The sequence below is a fragment of the Nuphar pumila genome, chromosome 8 (assembly GCF_984573655.1).
Source record: "Nuphar pumila chromosome 8, dmNupPumi1.hap1.1, whole genome shotgun sequence".
Classification (NCBI taxonomy): domain Eukaryota; kingdom Viridiplantae; phylum Streptophyta; class Magnoliopsida; order Nymphaeales; family Nymphaeaceae; genus Nuphar; species Nuphar pumila.
Genome location: NC_143256.1, coordinates 81,113,728 through 81,132,867, shown reverse-complemented (window position 1 = coordinate 81,132,867; position 19,140 = coordinate 81,113,728). Strand labels below are relative to the sequence as shown.

The following is a 19,140-nucleotide window of genomic DNA, read 5'->3' as shown; positions in this document are numbered from 1 at the left end:
GCCGAGCTTTGGATTTGTCAGGTCAGCTTCAGATCACTCCTTGTTTATCAAGAAAACCAGTGTTAGAATTGTTGTTATGGTGGTATATGTCGATGACATCATATTAACAGGGAGCAGTGCCCAAGATATTTCTGCAACAAAAGATCATCTTCAGAAGCACTTTGTTACTAAAGATCTTAGTCACCTTCGATATTTTTTGGGTATCGAGGTTGCAAGAAACAGAGAGGGCTTAGTGTTGTCTCAAAGAAAGTATGTGTTGGACTTATTAAAAGAGACTGGAATGCTAGGAGCTAAGCCAACTAATATTCCAAAGGATCCCAAAACTCACATGTTCGATGAAAAGTCTGACTATGTGGATAGTGTCAGCTTTAGATCCTTGGTGGGTAAGTTGCTATATGTGACTGTTACTAGACCTGACATTTCATTAGCTGTGAGTAAAATTAGTCAGTTCATGGACAAACCTACAAAAGTTCACTGGGATACAGCTATGATGGTTCTTCGGTACTTAAAGGCATCTCCTGGTTAGGGTCTGTTGTTTAAACGAAATCCATCTTTGGACGTTGTTGTTACACTGACGCAGATTATGCAGGATCTGTTGAAGATAGGAAGTCAACATCTGGATTTTGTGTGTTTGTGGGAGGAAATCTTGTTACCTGGAGGAGTAAGAAACAAACCGTTGTAGCCAGGTCGAGTGCTGAATCTAAATACCGAGCAATGGCCCAGACTGCAGTTGAGATTATGTGGGTAAAATCAGTCTTGACCGAGCTTCAGGAGAAAGTATCCCTACCTATGTTGATGATGTGTGACAATAGGGCTGCTACATATATTGCCAACAACCCAGTGTTTCATGAAAGGACTAAACATATTGAAGTTGACTGTCACTATGTTCGCGACTTGGTTCAGGCTGGGTATATCTGCACCGATCATGTATCTTCCGAAGATCAAGTAGTTGATGTTTTTACCAAAGCCCTGGCGAGACCAAATTTCTCTCAAAATGTTGTGACAAGCTGAGCATGATTGATATCTATGCTCCAGCTTGAGGGGGAGTGTTGAGACTAAGAGGCTTTTAGTAAATAAGTTTTTGAGACTAAGAGGCTTTTAGTAAATAAGTTTTTCTAAACTAGAGGTTATTTGAATCTTAATATTTAATGAGGGACCTGGGTGTAATTTTGTTCCTTAGACTATCTCTATTTAATATAGAGATTAGCCCTAATCCATTTTAAACGAGTTTTCTTTTCTCTAAGCAGCCGTCTCTCTCTCTCTCTTTCTCTCTCTCTCTCTCCCTCTCTGTACCCCGATTTCTGTGTTTATTTTCAGAACATCAACAATATATATTGGTAAACATTGGCTAATCATGAAGGTAAGGAACTAATGAGTAGAAATCACTATTCAAAAATTTCTAATTTTTTGTAAATAAAATGTTACGGATGTGATCTACATGGTTCAGTTTAGTTGGAAACTTGATTTGAATCATGTGATTATGATAAGTAATTAGGTTTTTAAAGGGTTCCAAAAATCAATGGCCTACAATGTGCCAAAATTTCATAACTCAAAAGATGACATTTTTACATTAGAAAAGCAGGATGCAAGGCTTGATCCTTAGCAAAGAAACCATGTTCTATGTAGTTAGATTGAGTCAATACAACTTTCACCTATGGTTTCTAGCTCATTAGTACCTTACCTTCATTAGTAGCAAATATTTTCCCTATATATACATACATATACATATATATATATATATATATATATATATATATATATATATATATATATATATATATATATATATATACACACACACACACACACGAGAACAAAAAGAAATTCAGAACCAAAAATCAGAGGACAAATTGAACAGATCTGAAGATGACATCAGCACAGGGGCTAAAAAACGAGACAATAGAAAATAAAAGAAAATGGATCGGCAACCAATGATCTGCACATGTAACTACTGCAGATCACTGATGATGTAAAGGGTAATGACGTCACCCCTTCTTTTCCTTTCAATAACTGTCAGAAATCTGAATAAACAAACAGAAATATGAATCAAAAGCAATAACAGATTTACTATGCCTCATGATCCAAATTTTCTTTTTTTTGGAAGACCTTTTCCTTTTAAAAAAAAAAAGAGGGATGACCCAAGAAAATATAGAAATTTATATGGTCCAGATCTAGGTAGGAGACAAAAGAGAGAAAGAACTTTGATTAAAAAGAAAGATAGGGAATACTTGAAGGAAACAAAGAAGATCGAGAGCAGAAAAAGAACAAGGAGAACTAGAAGGGATTAAGAAGAGAAGATTAAAAGAAATAAGAAAACCAGAAAAGGGATGTCAGATTTGGAGATAAAGAAAAGAACCAGATCGGAAGAATACGATCAACAGTCTTGACTCGAGAGGGTCCTATCCTTGCCCTACTCTGATACCATGTCAAGCTGGTGCCTAGGGATCCATGCCTGCAAGTTTCTTGTTGAAAAAGAAAGAATAGAACAATAGAATAGATGGGAGAAAACAGATGGATTGTGCCCTCTCTCTCTTGGGGACATCCTTTATGTATCAAGTATATATTTTTGATGTACGATAATAATGCCCTTTACACAATAATACAAAGTCATGTGACTAATACAAGGGAAAAGACAAGATCACCGTCTGATATACAAAACACGAGTTTCCAACACTTTTTTCTATAAATATGCATCAATGCTCAGAATAGTAATATCTATGTATACATCTGGTGCAAACACCTAGGCTATTATCACTTTGGAGGGATCAATCAATATTAATTTGTAACAAGCCAACATTCAGAAATACTTGAAGTAAAAATAAAAAAATGGAAGGAAGGAAATCTATACTCACCCAATTCAAGTTCTGGCAAATCACTCCTAGGCCATATATTTGGCCGACAGTATGATGGATACCTAGGCAAAGAAATGATGAGATTATGACAAATGATAGAAAAAACTGCAGAATATGATATGATTGAAGGAACCATGGAAACAATTATATTAAATAAGATCAAGATACCAAATAAGACAGCATTTTCACCAAAAGAGCTGAATGTAAAAATGATTACTTAGACATGCAATAAATTTAATCCCCACAAGAAGTAACGATCAGGCACTGGGCTCTACAACATCACTAACTTAGATTTATCATTAGCTAACTCTAATAGCATTCCAAGTTAAACGCCTAATAAAGACTGACAGAGATAAAAAAAGCAACATAGAATGAAGCTGGTAATTGGTTTCCATAGTATGAGATAGCCAGCAATTGGAAAAGAATGAAGAGTGGTAGGTAGCCTGAAAGAAAGGGGTTACAAGATGATTTCCCCACAGCCAGCACTTTCACAATGCCAAATTTAAAAATTAGTTCCTCGTGAAATCATTATAGAGGCTTATTTTTGAAACACAACAGAGCAGTAACATAATCATCTTCCTCTAAAAAATTGATATTCAATATTACATGTGACATTATGGAAAGGAGTGGAGCAATTGAAATTATTCATGAATCATTCACAAATATTTTTTTCATTCTCGTGTTGTTCTTTCGGAAGCAGAATAACAAAATCCAACATTTTCAGCTCCGAAAAAGAGATCAGAAAATGGAAATTCTTGTAGGAGGATCATGGTTGACACTGGCCCATAACATGGCAATTTTGCATAAATAGAAAAGAAAAAATATTTTTCATAAAACTATATATACATAATAGACAATGGTCAAGTTTGTAACTGTGACTAGCATAATAGATCTAGTTCTTCAACAACCTTTGCAGAAGAGAGGCCTCAGTTGAGGGCACATCAATAATTGGATTTGCATAAAAGGATCCTTTAAGTGTGTCTGCAAATAAAAAAAAAACAAATACAATATGGAAGAAATTTTAGGATTTCAGAATATACTTGACTGGTGCAGCTTAAACCATGTCTAGACTTGTGAGACAACCTTTCATTCTCGAGAAGCAAGCAACTACACTATTTAGTGTGAATTTGTAACGCCCCCAAAATCTCGAACTTGTAACTTTTTAGGAAAATTTTGAAATCTTTGTAATTATTCCTTTTTAAAATAGCAGTTCAGCCGAAAATGGTGTTTGAAATAACAAGTCAACGGACCTAGGGCACATTACAGACAAACTTTTCCTTTACATAACGGATTTGTAACTTCGTACATTCATTGAAACCAAATAGATTCAAAACGAAGTTTTAATAATTAAAGTTTATACGAAAAGTGAAATTTCAAAGAGACCTTTACACCAAATTACAAAAATGTCCTCATATAATCACGTCATCGCGTCAAGGAAAAAGTATCATCTTCATATAATCACGTCATCGCGCCATCGCCTACCGTTCCGTCCTAATCATCACCTGTACCCATGAAACGGGTCAGATTGATGAAAATCTGGTAGGTGCATAGATAACGAAATTCAAAACAAAACTAACATATTTGTTGTCCCTTTCGTGATGTGCAGTTCAAAATAAGCAAAATGAGCATGATAATCTTGTTTCGATGTTAACTATCCTGAGGGTACGCATAGAAGAAACGTAGAAACAACTGAGATTGCCCGGGGGTTTGTTATGCTATGTATTTTGATCAGTGTTTTAAAACTCGCCGAGTCAACTCGTTGACTCGGCTCGGCTCGCCCCTCCAGCGAGTCAACCCGGCAAGGCAAACTCGGTTTGCCAAAACTCGGGCTTGACTCGGGCTTGACTCGGCTTGACTCGGCCTGACTCGGGCGAGTTTTGGGATGTTTGAAATTTGTTTTTTGAGTTTCAAATTACAGTTTCGAAATATATAAGTACATATATTTTAACAAGGGTTACCCCCAGATTTTGTATAAAAAAAAAAAATAAAAAACATTTAACGATAAAAAAGCATTTAAATCCATAGAATAAAATCGCCATGTTGTTCGAACTACTGTTCACCCTGTGTTATCAACTTATTCTAGCAAAATATTTTAAAGAAATGATTCTCACTATATATGGTTGTGCCTATGGGAAGTCACATTTAGGTTTCATCATCCATTTGTTATCTGAACAAGCATTGTACATATTCAAATATTAGTAATTATTTTATAGTTTCGCCATTAATATATTTCCTGCATAGTTTTATACATGAGAGAAAATTGCTTATTTATGTTGATATTGGGCATTCTGTAAACTTTCAATATGCACATATATCCTTGTTTTACATTTATGGATTTGTTAGAGAGGGAATTAAAACTTTTAAAACAAGCTAGCATATATGATTGGCCATTTTAGGAACCTTAGGTAGTAGCAGACTAAACTCATGGTGACCAAATCCTCTAATTCAAGTCATGAATTAGTCAAAGTGCTTGTATAGATATCAAATTCAATTATTCAAGCAAACCTCTATAGCTCTTTGCAGTTGTTTTTATATTCTTACAGACATTTGGAGACTATGTTTACTCAAAAACATGGTTTCAGACAAATTATATATTGTTTTTCTTTTAAAATCAAAAGTTAACAAAACCCGGTCCGAGTCACCGAGTTGACCCGCCGAGTCACGAGTCAATAAAGAATGAGTCGAGTTCCGAGTCATGGGTTTTAAAACCTTGATTTTGATACCCCGAGAACTAGCTGAGTTCATTTCTAAGAGGACGGTCAGTGACCGAGAGAGAATTTTTCAGAGGCATTCGTGGCAAGGGATGCATCCAACTTCTGCAGAAGTTCATGAGATCTACCACCTAGAATAATTTTTGGTAGTCCCGTCTCATAACTCCGATGATCGGAGACACCGAGTCAATTACTACTCGAGGAGCGTAGTTGTTAACAACCTATCAATCGAAGTTTTTGTACCATCACATCCTCTTCCTTAACGGAACCAAGAGACGAATGGGTATGTCAGGTTCTATTTTAACTAACGACTCATTCTACATGCTCTGGTCTTTCAAACCAAATTGAGCATCTTACATGTTAAGGCGATGATCACCATTTATGTGATTTTCTTTTCATCATTGTACATTTGCACACTACGAGGTTACCATAAACCTCTCATCCAATCATCGTAGTACTAACATGTTATACATGTCTGATAGTACTGTTACGATGAGAGGGGTATCGGTTTCTCAGAAAGAAACCTCAACATTATTTAGAAATCTCAAGGTTTCGATTATCACTATTTATTTGATTTTCTTTTTATCATTTTGTATTTGCACGCTACAAAGTTACAATAAACCTCTCATCCAATCATCGTAATACTAACATGCCGTGCATGTCTGATAATACTGTTACGATGAGAGGGGTATCAGTTTGTTAGAAAGAAACCCCAACATTCTTTTTGAAATCTTAAAGTCTCAATTATCATCATTTATGTGATTTCATTTTATCATTATGCATTTGAACGTGACGAGGTTACCATAAACCTCTCTGTTGAGACATGTTTATAAGGGCAGTTTGGGTATTATTGTCCCTTATTTGTTATTGTCTTTTATATTGTGGGTCTTTTTGTAATTTGACGCAAATGTTTAATCTCTATTTAAGAAGAGATTAAACCTAATACGATAATCACTTTTTGGGAGTCTCTATGGGAGTCGACTTCAACATGGTATCAGAGCATGATGAGGTCCTTCCCGCCTGAAGCCTATTGACGTATGCCCTTGTTCTTTAGCAGCAGCAGATCTGGTCAGTGCCCTAGCCTTTTACATCATCGATTAGGTTTGCTTATTTTGGGTGGAGGACATCTGTCAAGGAAGGGTCAGATCTGATGTTGGGTCTCTGTCAGCCGAAGCACCATTAAAATAGGTATGGTGTGGTGACAAGAATCTGGATCAAATCTGATCGTTGATGTTGATGTTGATGTCGAAAGTCGCAAAGGTTGTTGTTAAAAGTTGAAAGAGATCAGATGAATAAAGGTCGGTGGATTAAGTTTCTCATGATTGTGGTATGTAGTAGATCTGTTTTATTTGTTTAAAAGATTGGAGACTCATCTAGGCAAGGTGGCCCTAGATCGTGTAGTAGTCGAATTTTTTTTGTTTGATCTAAGATCTAAGATCATATCAGTTGGTGGATCAATTTGTGAGGTCAGGAAGGGCTATGTTGTGGATGGTTTTTTTTTTTGGAAAGAGGATTGAATTTTATCAGTTTGGACGTGTTGCATCCTTTTGTTAGTAGCCGATCATTGAAAGTTGCGTCTGCCTAATCTGTTCCATCAGATTTTATTAGTGCATCAGGATTTTTTTTGTGACATCTGACTATAGTAATATTTTTTTTTTGAGTTATATCTGATTTGAAATCTGATCTCAAACCGTGTGAAGGTCCAGTGGTTGCTGTGATATTTTAACTATTATTGTAATGGTTGATTCACAAAAAGGGGAGCAGAAAACAGAGGCTTCGACAGACTATAAAGCCTTTACAAATCCTTTTTTGTATGGTACATCAATAAAATTAGATGAGACCAACTATGCAAGATGGCCTCGAACATTTATGATGTCAATTTCAGGTCATCGCAGGAAGCATATTTTGTTGGAGTCTGAACCTAAAGAAAAATTTGAAAAATATGCAATGTGGGAAGAGGACAATGATATAGTTATGTCCTGGATTATGAACAGTGTGCAACCACATATTGCCGATGGTCTTATTTATTATTCTTCAGCCAAGCAGATGTGTGATAACTTGAGAGATACATACTCACAAGAAACTAATGTGAGTTGTATTCTTCAGGTAGAACAGGAAATCTATCAACTGCAGCAAGAGGATCATACATTGGCACAATACTACGCATCAGTAAAGGCTGTGTTTGAGAGGCTGAATGCACATGGACCTTTGTGCTGCAATAAACAGAAGATTCATCAGGAGCAGACCATGGTGACTCGATTTCTTACTGGGCTATCATCAGAGTATTCGGTGGCTAAAGTTCAGATGTTGACAGGATCAGACGTTCCTAGACTTGCTGATGCATATAATCGACTGAGCAGGCTTGCTATGTCTCTTCCTAGTTCTCAATCAGAAACCCAGTCCTCTACTCTATCTGTTTCATTTGGTCATGGTCGAGGAATTGTCCCAAATTTCATAGGAAGAGGTCGTGGTCGTGGTACTGGAAGCAGGGGCAAGTTTCAGTGCTCCTTCTGTGGCAGATTTGGCCATTTAGAAGATAGATGCTTCGACAAACATGGCAGGCCTCCTCCTTCGACGGCTAAAACTGCTCCCAAGGCTCAAGTGGTCAAATCAGATGCAGATACTTCCAATATTAATTCTACCAATGATCCAGTGACTCTTAGCAAGGCTGAATATGACAAGCTTCTGGCATTAAGTCCATCTACTTCGAGCTCTCCAGTAGATGATGTTGTGTGCTCTGCAAGTGATGGCCTATCTGGCCAAGGTGGTAGGTGGATCATTGATTCAGGGGCATAAAAGGGTAGTCCTTGTTGATGGCAGTTCTTCCCTAATTGTAAGGCAGGAAAACATGTCTATTTCCCCTACTCTTCAATTGTCAAATGTTCTTCATGCCCCTTTATTTCCACATAATTTATGATCTGTCAGTCGAATAACTAAAGAGCTGAACTGTAGGGTGATTTTTTATCCCATGTGTTGCACGTTTTAGGACTTGCTGACGGGAAAGAGGATTGGTGGCGGCTATGAGGAAGGTGGTGTTTATTATCTACATCAACTAGTGGGTTCAGAGTACTTTGTTGTGGCATCATCTTCAAGTCCTATGTTGTGGCATCATCGTCTGGGTCACCTTCCAGTGTTAAAACTTCGTCGTACCATTCCTTATATATCTTCTTCAGTTTTTTTTCAATGTGAAACGTGTCAATTGGGAAAACATCACCGGAGCTCTTTTTCCTCCAGTCAAAGTCCGTTGAGTCAAAGATTGTTTGATCTTCTTCATGTGGATGTATGGGGTCCTAGTAGGATTCCTAGTAGGTCTCAGTGTCGTTATTATTTGGTTATTTGTTGATGATTTCTCAAGGTTATCGTGGGTGTTCGTGTTAAAAGATCAGTCTCAAGTTCCTGTTATTCTCAAATCTTTAATTGTTAAAATAAATACTCAATTTGATGTGTGTGTTAAAGTTGTTCGCACTGATAATGCTCTTGAGTTCAAATCCAAAGACTTACTTCAATTCTATTCTGCAAATGGGATTCAACCTCAATTTTTTTGTCCTCATACATCCCAGCAAAATGGCGTGGCTAAGAGGAAACATAGACAAATCTTGAATGTTGCTCGTTGCTTAATGATTCAATCCAATATGTATGCGTCATACTGGGGCGATGTTTTAACTGCTGGCTTAATCATAAATCGCATACCTTCAAGCACTGTAGAAGACCAAATCCCTATTCAAATTCTTCATCCAGAGGTTCCTCCTTTTCCCATCTCCTCTAAAGTTTTTGGATGTATGTGCTTTGTGCATAAGTTGGATCCTAATCGAGATAAACTTGCTTCGCAGTCTAGTAAATGTGTTTTCCTTGGATATCCTAAGAATAAAAAAGGATAGTGTTGCTATGACCCTACATCCCATAAAGAGTATGTCGGTGCGGATGTTACCTTCTTTGAGACTATTTCTTATTTTTCAAGTACTACTCCAAGGTTACAGGAGAGCCATGGCGATATCCTTCCTCTTCCGGTCCCTCTTTTTCCGTTAGAGTCTTTTCCTCCTCAGCCTTTGACTCCATCATTTGTTGTGTCTCGCTACCAAAACCCTCCTATAGTATACACTCACAGGTTGCCACCTACCTCAATGCCCCCATTATCTACTTCTCCTGAGGTGAGTATCCCTAAACATACTGAAGTTCTTGTTCTTGATGATGATCTTCCTATTGCTCTGCGCAAAGGAAAGAGACAATGCACCCTTCATCCTATTTCTCAGTTTGTTTCAGAAGTTAATCTTGGTGCATCCATAAAGAATTTCATTTCCGCTCTGTCTTCCCCCTCTGTTCCACTCCATCACAGTCAAGCTCTTTTAGACCCCAAATGGTTGCAGGCTATGCAAGATGAGATGGATGCCTTTTGCTCTCGGGGCACATGGGACTTGGTTGATCCCCCTGTTGATGTCGATATTGTTGGCTGCAAATGGGTATATACCATTAAATTTAACTCAGGTGGGTCAATTGAATGGTACAAAGCCCGGTTGGTTGCCAAAGGCTATACGCAGACTTATGGAGTCGACTTCTTTGAAACTTTTTCCCCAGTTGCTCGTCTTGGCACTATTTGTCTCGTCCTTTCCGTCGTTGTTCACTATGGATGGCACTTATGTACGTTGGATGTAAAGAATGCCTTCTTGTACGGGGATTTGCACGAAACAGTCTACATGCGGCAACCCCCGGGCTTTGAGGTTCAGGGGGAGTGTCAGGTGTGCAAGTTGAAAAGGCTATTTATGGCCTGAAGCAGAGTCCTCAGGCATGGTTTCACAAATTATTTGAGGTAATGTCGGCTTTTGGCTTTGTCAGGTCAGCTTCAGACGACTCCTTGTTTATTAAGAAAACTAGTGCCGAAATTGTTCTTATGGTGGTATATGTCGATGATATCATATTGACAAGGAGCAGTGCCCAAGATATTTATGCAACAAAGGCTCATCTTCAGAAACATTTTATTACTAAAGATCTTGGTCCCCTCAAATATTTTATGGGTATCGAGGTGACAAGAAACATGGAGGGCTTAATTTTGTCGCAAAGGAAGTATGTTTTGGATTTATTAAAAGAGACTCGAATGCTAGGAGCGAAACCAGATAGCATTCCTATGGATCCTAAAACTCATTTGTTTAATGAGAAGTCTAAATATGTGGATAGTGTCAGCTTTAGGTCCTTGGTGGGTAAGTTGTTATATGTGACTGTTACTAGACCTGGCATTTCATTAGCAGTGAGTAAAATTAGTCAATTCATGGATAAACCTACTAAAGTTCACGGGGATGTAGCTATGATGGTTCTCTGGTACTTAAAGACATCTCCTCGTAAAGGACTGTTGTTTAAACAAAATTCTTCCTTGGATGTTGTTGCTTACTCTGACGCAGATTATGTGGGTCCATTGAAGATAGAAAGTCAACAACTGGATTTTGTGTTTTTGTGGGAGGAAATCTAATTACCTGGAGGAGTAAGGAACAAACTGTTGTAGCCAGGTCGAGTGTTGAATCTAAATATTGAGCTATGGCTCAAACTGCAGCTGAGATGATGTGGGTAAAATCAGTTCTAACCAATCTTCAAGTGAGAGTATCCCTACTTATGTTGATGATGTGTGACAACAGGGCCGCTACATATACTGCCAACAATCCAGTATTTCATGAAAGGACTAAACATATGGAAGCTGATTGTCACTATGTACGTGACTTGGTTCAGACCAGCTATATTTGCACAGATCATATATCTTCTGAAGATCAAGTAGCTGATGTCTTTACCAAGGCTCTGGCGAGGTCTAGTTTTTCTCGTTGTTGTGACAAGCTGAGCATGATTGATATCTATGCTCCAGCTTGAGGGGGAGTGTTGAAACGTGTTTATAAGGGCAGTTTGGGGTTTGTGTATTATTGTCCCTTATTCATTATTGTCTTTTATACTGTGGGTCTTTTCGTAATTTGACGCAGATGTTTAATCTCTATTTAAGAAGAGATTAAACCTAATATGATAATCACTTTTTGGGAGTCTCTATGGGAGTCAACTTCAATACTCTGATCCAATCATCGTAGTACTAACATGTCGTACATGTCTGATAGTACCGCTACAAAGAGAGGGGTATCGGTTTCTCAAAAAGAAATCCCAACATTATTTAGAAATCACAAAGTCCCATGCTTTAGGTCGGGGATATCCGAGTCATTCGGATATCAAAACAAAAGACCGTATATACCTCTTAGGGCTACGCAGGGTTGAAGGAAAGACTTGGTTGAGAATAAGAAACCACCAGATATTTATTTTTGCTTTTTAAAACAACGAATATTACAAATATTGGAATCTCGCATAAAATTCTCTCTTTTTTTAAAGACTTGGCGAGCATGCGCAATTTTGCGTCTTTAAATGCAAGCATAATGCAAGGTAGGCAGGTGTATGCAAAACTGCATACCTTTCAAAGTTATATATATGTATATATAATACATATATATCAAAATATAAGCATGTGCACATTGCAGCGCGACGGCCAGGGGCGTAGCTAGGGGGGCAGGACTGGGCTGTAGCCCAGTCCTGCCTCCCGAAACAGTTAATTTTTTTTGTTTTTTTTTTAAAGCCCAGTCCTAGCCCAGCCCTGATTCCATATGAAATATATTTTTATCCATTTTTGTAGCCCAGTCCAGTCCTAGCCCAACCCTGACTGCAGCAAATAGTTTGATTTGTCCATATGAAATAGATTTTTATTAATAATTGTAGCCCTTTTTTATTTTATCTCAAAAAAAAAAAAATGGGGGGCGCTACCCCCGAACCCCCAACTGTCGCACAAATAAAATTTTTGTTGCTACACCCCTGTTTGCCCCCCCCTCACATGAATCCTAGCTACGCCCCTGGCGACGGCAATGTAAATGACATAAAGCCAGACTCAATGTGCAAAACAACACATCGAGCTAAATAACTGCGTAAGCGATGCACGATGTATGCAACCGTACATCGGCTAAATAAATTGCGTAAGCAGTAGCCTATACACGTAACAACGTGGCGGCAAAGTAAATGACATAAAGCCAAACTCGATGTGCGAAACCACACATCGAGCTAAATAAATTGCATAAGCAATGTACGAAACCGTACATCAACTAATTAAATTGAGTAAGCAGTAGCCTATGCACGTAACAGCGCGGCGACAAAGTAAATGACATGAATTTAAATAGACAAGAATACGCAAAACTGCGTCCTTGAGTTTAAAAGCATATATATATATATATATAGATGTATGTATATACTATACGTATAAGTTAGAAGTATTCTATCATTTATCCTCGTATGCAACCTTCTCCTACCTCGAAGATGGTCGAACTCACGGACGATTCCGGTTGTAGGTCTTCAAGGGCTTGTGCCTTGGTGCACGTGACGCATTCGTTGTGCCGATGTGGTGCGCTAAAAGGTATATTATCGTGTTGCAAAGTAAACGATGTAACCTTTTTAATTTAATGAGTAAGCAACGTTTGTGTCGCAGGAGTCGAACCCGAACCTAGTTCGAGCCGACCGGGCTGAGCCGGGCTCATGACAAGGGTGAACCAAGCTGGGCTCGGTGCTAGCAGGGCTCAGCTCGACTGCATCCGACCAGCAGAAGAGGCGGCACCCCTCCTACACCTTTGTTTTAACAAGGAGATAGGAGATGGTAGGAGGATCGTCCGGCATCACTCATAGAGAAGGGAATGGGGGGAGAGCAGGTCAGAGGGGCGTACCTGAGGGGGGGCCTCCGACATGAACAACAGGGAGCCGAGAGAGAGGGGGAAGAAGACAAGAGACGGGAGGGGGATTCCATCACGTGATTAGGGGGTTTTCCGGCGAGGGAAGGAGACTGGGCATCGGGGGGGTTCAGATTTTCGCAGGGGAGGCATCGGGCGACGAGGAGAGAGAGAGATGAGCACAGGGGAGCTCGGGTCCTCGAGGGCTCTTAAAAAGAAAACCCCCCTGCGGGGGGTTTAAAGGGAAACACGGGTGAGGGGCTTGTGGACCCAGATCCGGGTTGGATCTGGTCGGATCCAACCTGGATTCAAAAAAAATTTTTTTGAAAAAACACGAGTGTTACAGAATTTGACCAAAAAAAAAAGTTATAATTGGAAAAAATTGCTACATTTTTTAAAAACTTCCGGAAGAGGAATGGTCCCGAAAGAGACTTAAGATCAGGCAAAACAATATATGATGTTCACAAATTTACTAAAGCAAACTGGCATACCCAGTTTTCCAGACTCGAGCTTCTCTTTCCCATGACTCCATCCAAAGTTGTACCTGAAACATGATAAATCATGGCCACTTAAAACTTACAAAATTATCAATAGACACACAGAGACAAGGTGAAGGCACGCACACACATACATATATTGACAAAAACACAAAAAGCCAGAAACAAATAAATGCAAATCTCGCATGATTGTACAGGCACACACACACAACAGCATACACATGCAAATGGTACATGCTTAAGTTAAAGTTTAGTTCAACATATATTTGCAAGAGAATATTGTTCCTTGATGGAGATTAAGATATGCAAACATAAAAGGAAGCACTTGCTTGAAATACGTGATCAGGCAAATCTACAATGCAGTAATTGAAAAGAAATATTCCACCAAAGTGCAAGGCTTAATATTTTGAAGTTTGTCTTAGCACAAACCTTAATAAATATAAAACATCCATTCTTGTTCCAAGAGGAAAATTAAGCTCATCAATGCACCATAGGCACATAAAACAACATTTCATTCTAAATAGAAAGAAAGATTTTATGGCATGTTTGGAATCCAAGGAAATTTCCATGATGAGAATTCAGATGGAAGGACAGGTTCATTGAATTTGGTAACACCAATATAGGTGTTAAGGTGATAACCAGTCTATTGTTGCTCATGGTCTTGGAATTTGACAGATAGGAGGCTTTCAACAAATGCCATTCAGTAAATACATCTCTAGAAAACGATAAAAAGGAAATTCTTAATTTTGGAAATCTGGCCTTTCAGATGTGATCTACATGGTTGGTTTGGTAAAAATCGGCTTTTGAATCATCCGATTATGACATGTGAGCAGGATTTTATTAGGATTAATCAATGGCTCAGGATTTTTATAAATTTTAAAGCTCATAATATCATTTTTTTTTGTCGGAAAAGTATGATCCAACAGTTGATTCATAGCAAATGGATCATACTAAACACATCTGTGGTGTTAGATTTACCAAACATGGCCTGAAACATAAAAAATCAGCACTGCCAACACCGTATGGACGATTAGGAGGAACTTGTTTTTCTATATATATACAATCGTATTGGCACCCTCACACCCAAGTTTTTTGAAAGTGTCGCATCATTGCATATGCACCGGAACTTTAAATAAACTTTAGACTGGAAAGAAGGTATGGAATAAGTACAGTGATTAGACTTGCTTGGGTGAAAATGTGTGTTTCCAGGATTTATTGCATTTTCCCTCAAAAAAACATTCAGAGAAAGGATTTTGCAATAAATCAAATAAAGGAAATAATAAGAGACAGCCATGAGGTTTATAATTACTCAATTTGCCTTTTCATTTTTTTCTAGAATTCACACTTGGTATAAATACTAATTTAAACATTTTAGAAGGCAATGCCACTCTAGAGAATTTTCTATGGAATGATTCCAACTTTGAGAGCAACAAAGAGGCATATTCCCTTGGCTTCTAGAATCAGGCCTTCCCTTGTTAGTTAACTATTTCCACCAATTTATCTTTATTTGTACTTCCAACACTAGCTAACAAGACAGTAATTTTTAGTACTGTATCAACAGTTGAGCATCAATATTTCTCCAGAGGAAATGTCAAATGCCTATATGATGATCCTATGGTGTAACAACAATGTCACTCATTAACTACTTACCTACTATCTTTGTCTTCAAGCTTCTCTTTCACCTCTTCTGGTAAATGTACTAATCTGAAAACAAAAAGATTAACCAAGCTAATATTCTACAAAATTCAGATACACTGTTGAGGCCCTATTTGAGTTAACAAAGTCATCAAATATAATTTGGGAAGGAACTGCATACCTGACGGAAAGATGTAATAGGTTTCTGCGTAATACGTCAAGTCCAGGAACCTTCAATGGCAAAGAAGAGCAAATTATGCCTGAATACTAGACCATACTTTTTGTAATGCCAAGCACATAGAACACCAATACTCAGCAAACAAGAATGTAACAAATGAATCAAACTGTTATACTTGTAAATCTGGTTCTGCCTGTAACAACAACCAGTATAGTGTTATACGTGTATGCCCACCTTACAAATGATTAATTCAGATTTCTTTGGGTGCCCAACCTAAAGCTTGAAACTATCTACTTATTCAACAACTCTTGGAAATTGTATTGCAACAGTTTGCTGATTGCTCAGCATTCACACTAGTTTAGAACAATCTACGAACACTTTGAATTATTGAATGTATTTTTTCTAATACTTCTAAGGCACTTGGTTGTGGTGTTTGTCCTTCTTTTCAGAGAAAGAATGCAACTTTCTCTTCTTTCTCAAATATTGATGTGTTTCTATTGCAAGGAATTCCTGGAATGGGTACGTTTGGATTGGTCAATATCAAAAAATCTCTTTCCCATGAGGTCCAAAAATTGCCGGGAGACAAATTTCTCCTACCCAAATAAGCGATGTTCCTAAAAGAGAAATCCTTTTGAAACAACGATAACTCATTTATTCATGGTTCCACCTGATTCCTCCTATGGGAGATGAGCAAAGGATATGCCAGGACTCAGGAGAACTCAATCAATGGCTTAGGAGTTCCAAATTCTCCTCAATCCAAACAGTGGATTCAGACTTCCAAAATTCAAAAGCTTAGAAATTCCAAGTCTAAAAGATCTAGACACACAGCACCTTCGTGTGTGTGTGTGTGTGTGTGAGAGAGAGAGAGAGAGAGAGCACCTTAATAATTCTTGAACAAATATCTGACAACAAACAAAACAGAGAAAAAAAAAACGCAAAATTGCGAGGACTTACTCCAGAGACGGCAACAATTCCCAACCCATCTCGCCCGAAACCACCCTCGATCTTCCTCGACAGATCAACGCCCTTGCACTGAACTCGCCCCCAACAAGGAAATCAAAACACAATCATGAACAAAAAAGAAAAAAAAGAAAAAGGATCATAATAAAGAAGGAAAACCCAAACGGAAACGACGAAAAAGATCGGTTCTCCGATACCCGAAGTTCATTGTAAGATATGGTGACGGGTTTGACGGCCGGAGGATCGGTCTCCGAACCGGAAACTGCCGCCCGGCAGGGAATCCGGCGGGTGGGTCCACCGGAGACGGCGGGCGATCGATTCGTGCAAGGGATTTTGAGAGACATAGCGGGAATTCCTTTTCCGCTCTCTCTCTCTCTCTCTCTCTGGGGATTCACAGAGTTCAAAAATGTCGGTTGGGTTTGTTGTCTGCCGTTTGTTTTCCCGTGTTTGCTTTTGCGCTGTTTCGCGTTTCGCGTGGACTCAACGCGGATGCTTCGGATATGGATATCGACTTTGGGATAGACCTGAGCCTAGAATGGAGACCCGGACAATCTCACGTTGTCCACGAGGCTGTAACCAATCCCAACCAAATAATTAGTTGTTGGGTCAGCTAAATGAAATCTCAAACCCAGATCTATATAATTTAAGAAGTCTTATTTACCAAAAAAATACATGTAAAATAATTTGGATCAAGTCAGTTCGGGTTATATACCTGACAAAAATCATAAGTCAAATCCAACCCATATATTACTGGGGTCGAGTTCAGATCGGCCTGAATAATATTCAATCAGCATTTTTGTATCCATGCTGAGGTATTTAGATTCCAGTTACGTACCTAGTAAAAACCTGACTTGTTGACAGCCCTACTTACATCATTAACTATTAGAATTGACTGTTACGGACAACCAAGTTTTTTTACTTTTGTTGATTGATGTAAATATAGTTTTTCCTTTCTTGCAGTGCTTGAAATGGCCTTTCTTCTAAAAACCCCTAAATACAAGGTGAATTTGAGTCTCTCTCTATACTCGTTAACTTTGATAATAGAAGTTTTTGCATTTTCTATTTTTTTGCTTCTCCGCTATCTTTATGTGATTGCGTGTGTGTGATTGCACCTGCGTGTTTGTCGAGCGACGATTAGCTCAATTGTTTTTGTAAGAATGAAATGTCATTCCATTGTTAGAGGCACGTCACGCGGGCCTTTGTTTTTAGCCCGTGACAAGTTGGTAACACCTACCCTCTCCAAGGTAAGTCAAAACTATATTATGTCATATGTTTTTATTAGTTTTTTCAATTCATTCAATGTTGCTTTATATATACAAGCACTTCACTTGTGAATGCAGAAAATTACTTTAAGTTTATGTGTAAGTATGATTCATTTAGCAAATTGTACATACAAAAAATCAGTACAATGATACTTTTTAATAATAATCACACACTACACATTCATCAACATGCTCTATGACAAAAAATATTATTCGAACTGTGACCATAGCTTAATAATTCATTTCATAAACAATGATTTCATGTATTTTAATTCAAAGTCTACAGGGTTTCATTAAACCCTAATCTCATTATTAAACAACAATCTTTATAACAAGCATTCAAGGCATACTAACCTAAATTGATGCATGCAAACATGATTTAATGTATGTAAACATGATTCAAAGCATGTGAACATGGATCAAGGTATGCAATTGTTCATACTAACATAATTCACCTCTACAATTCAGCTACAAGTATTCATAATATATTTAACATTTGAAATTACAAGTTTTTGTATAATAGCTTACTTGATTTTGTTTACATAGTAACATATGTATCGAGGTTTTGCAAAACAGCCACTTTTGGTAATATTCTGGTAGGAATTTTCATCATATTAAATTATGTTTTCCTATAATTTTTCATGCAGTACTTGTTCTAAAAAAAATATTTTAAGGACTTCGATTGTATTTATACAAAAAATCTAAAGGCTATTTTAAAATGGCATTATTTGTTATAAATTTTTTTACTGAGTTTTCGTTGTAATGACTCGAATATTCGAAAAAGGTCCTGAACTCGATTTTGAGTCATAAAAATTTTGACATGACTTTTTGTTATAAAAAGTTCAATTAAGGTTTTAGAAAAAAATGATTAGAATGTCTAGAAAGGATTTTGAAATTGTTTGACAGAATTACCTTTATAGAAGTTCAAATTTTCTGAAATATTTAGAATTTTTTTTTTACATAATTCTTGCTAAAATAATTTGAAATTTCAAAAATGTTTGTAAGATTTTTGCCAGAACTCTGGTTATAATAATTTAAAATTTTAAAAGTATTTATAAAAAAACTTGCCAGCAATGCTGATATAATAGTTTTTGTTTTTTAAAATGTTTATAAAATTTTTGCCAAAACTACTGCTATAGTAATTCTTAATATTTGAAAACATTTATAAAAAATTTAACAGAACCTCCCCCGTGTAGAGATAAAATTGGATTAAATTTTGGTAAAATTGCCTTTATTTAAATCAAAAAAAAAATCCTGAGGGTTCAGAGAAGAAACAGGGCATTCTATGAGCACATACTAGGGTCTTGATGAGAAACACAAGTAC

At 37.5% G+C, this 19,140-nt stretch overlaps 1 protein-coding gene across 11 annotated transcripts in view; it reads right to left on the bottom strand.

Moving 5' to 3' along the window:
- LOC149829998 (2-oxoglutarate (2OG) and Fe(II)-dependent oxygenase superfamily protein) overlaps positions 1 to 16,972 on the bottom strand; it is a 191,896-nt gene extending 174,924 nt beyond the window's left edge. For 7 of the 11 annotated variants that reach the window (XR_016433780.1, XR_016433779.1, XM_090016229.1 and 4 more), the window contains exons 1-7: positions 16,752 to 16,972; positions 16,549 to 16,626; positions 15,598 to 15,647; positions 15,432 to 15,485; positions 13,776 to 13,828; positions 3,761 to 3,833; positions 2,853 to 2,914 (exon numbers count right to left, since the gene is read on the bottom strand). Coding sequence is in view for 9 of the 11 variants with exons in the window: in XM_090016229.1 (XP_089872355.1) it covers positions 2,853 to 2,914; positions 3,761 to 3,833; positions 13,776 to 13,828; positions 15,432 to 15,485; positions 15,598 to 15,647; positions 16,549 to 16,626; positions 16,752 to 16,898 (517 nt within the window). In the remaining 2 variants the exon portion in view is untranslated. Of the gene's footprint in view, positions 1 to 2,852; positions 2,958 to 3,760; positions 3,834 to 13,775; positions 13,829 to 15,431; positions 15,486 to 15,597; positions 15,648 to 16,548; positions 16,627 to 16,751 lie in introns of all 11 variants that reach the window. The other 4 variants (XM_090016230.1, XM_090016233.1, XM_090016232.1 and 1 more) reach the window with 4 other exon arrangements.
- Between the last annotated feature and the right edge of the window lie 2,168 nt (positions 16,973 to 19,140).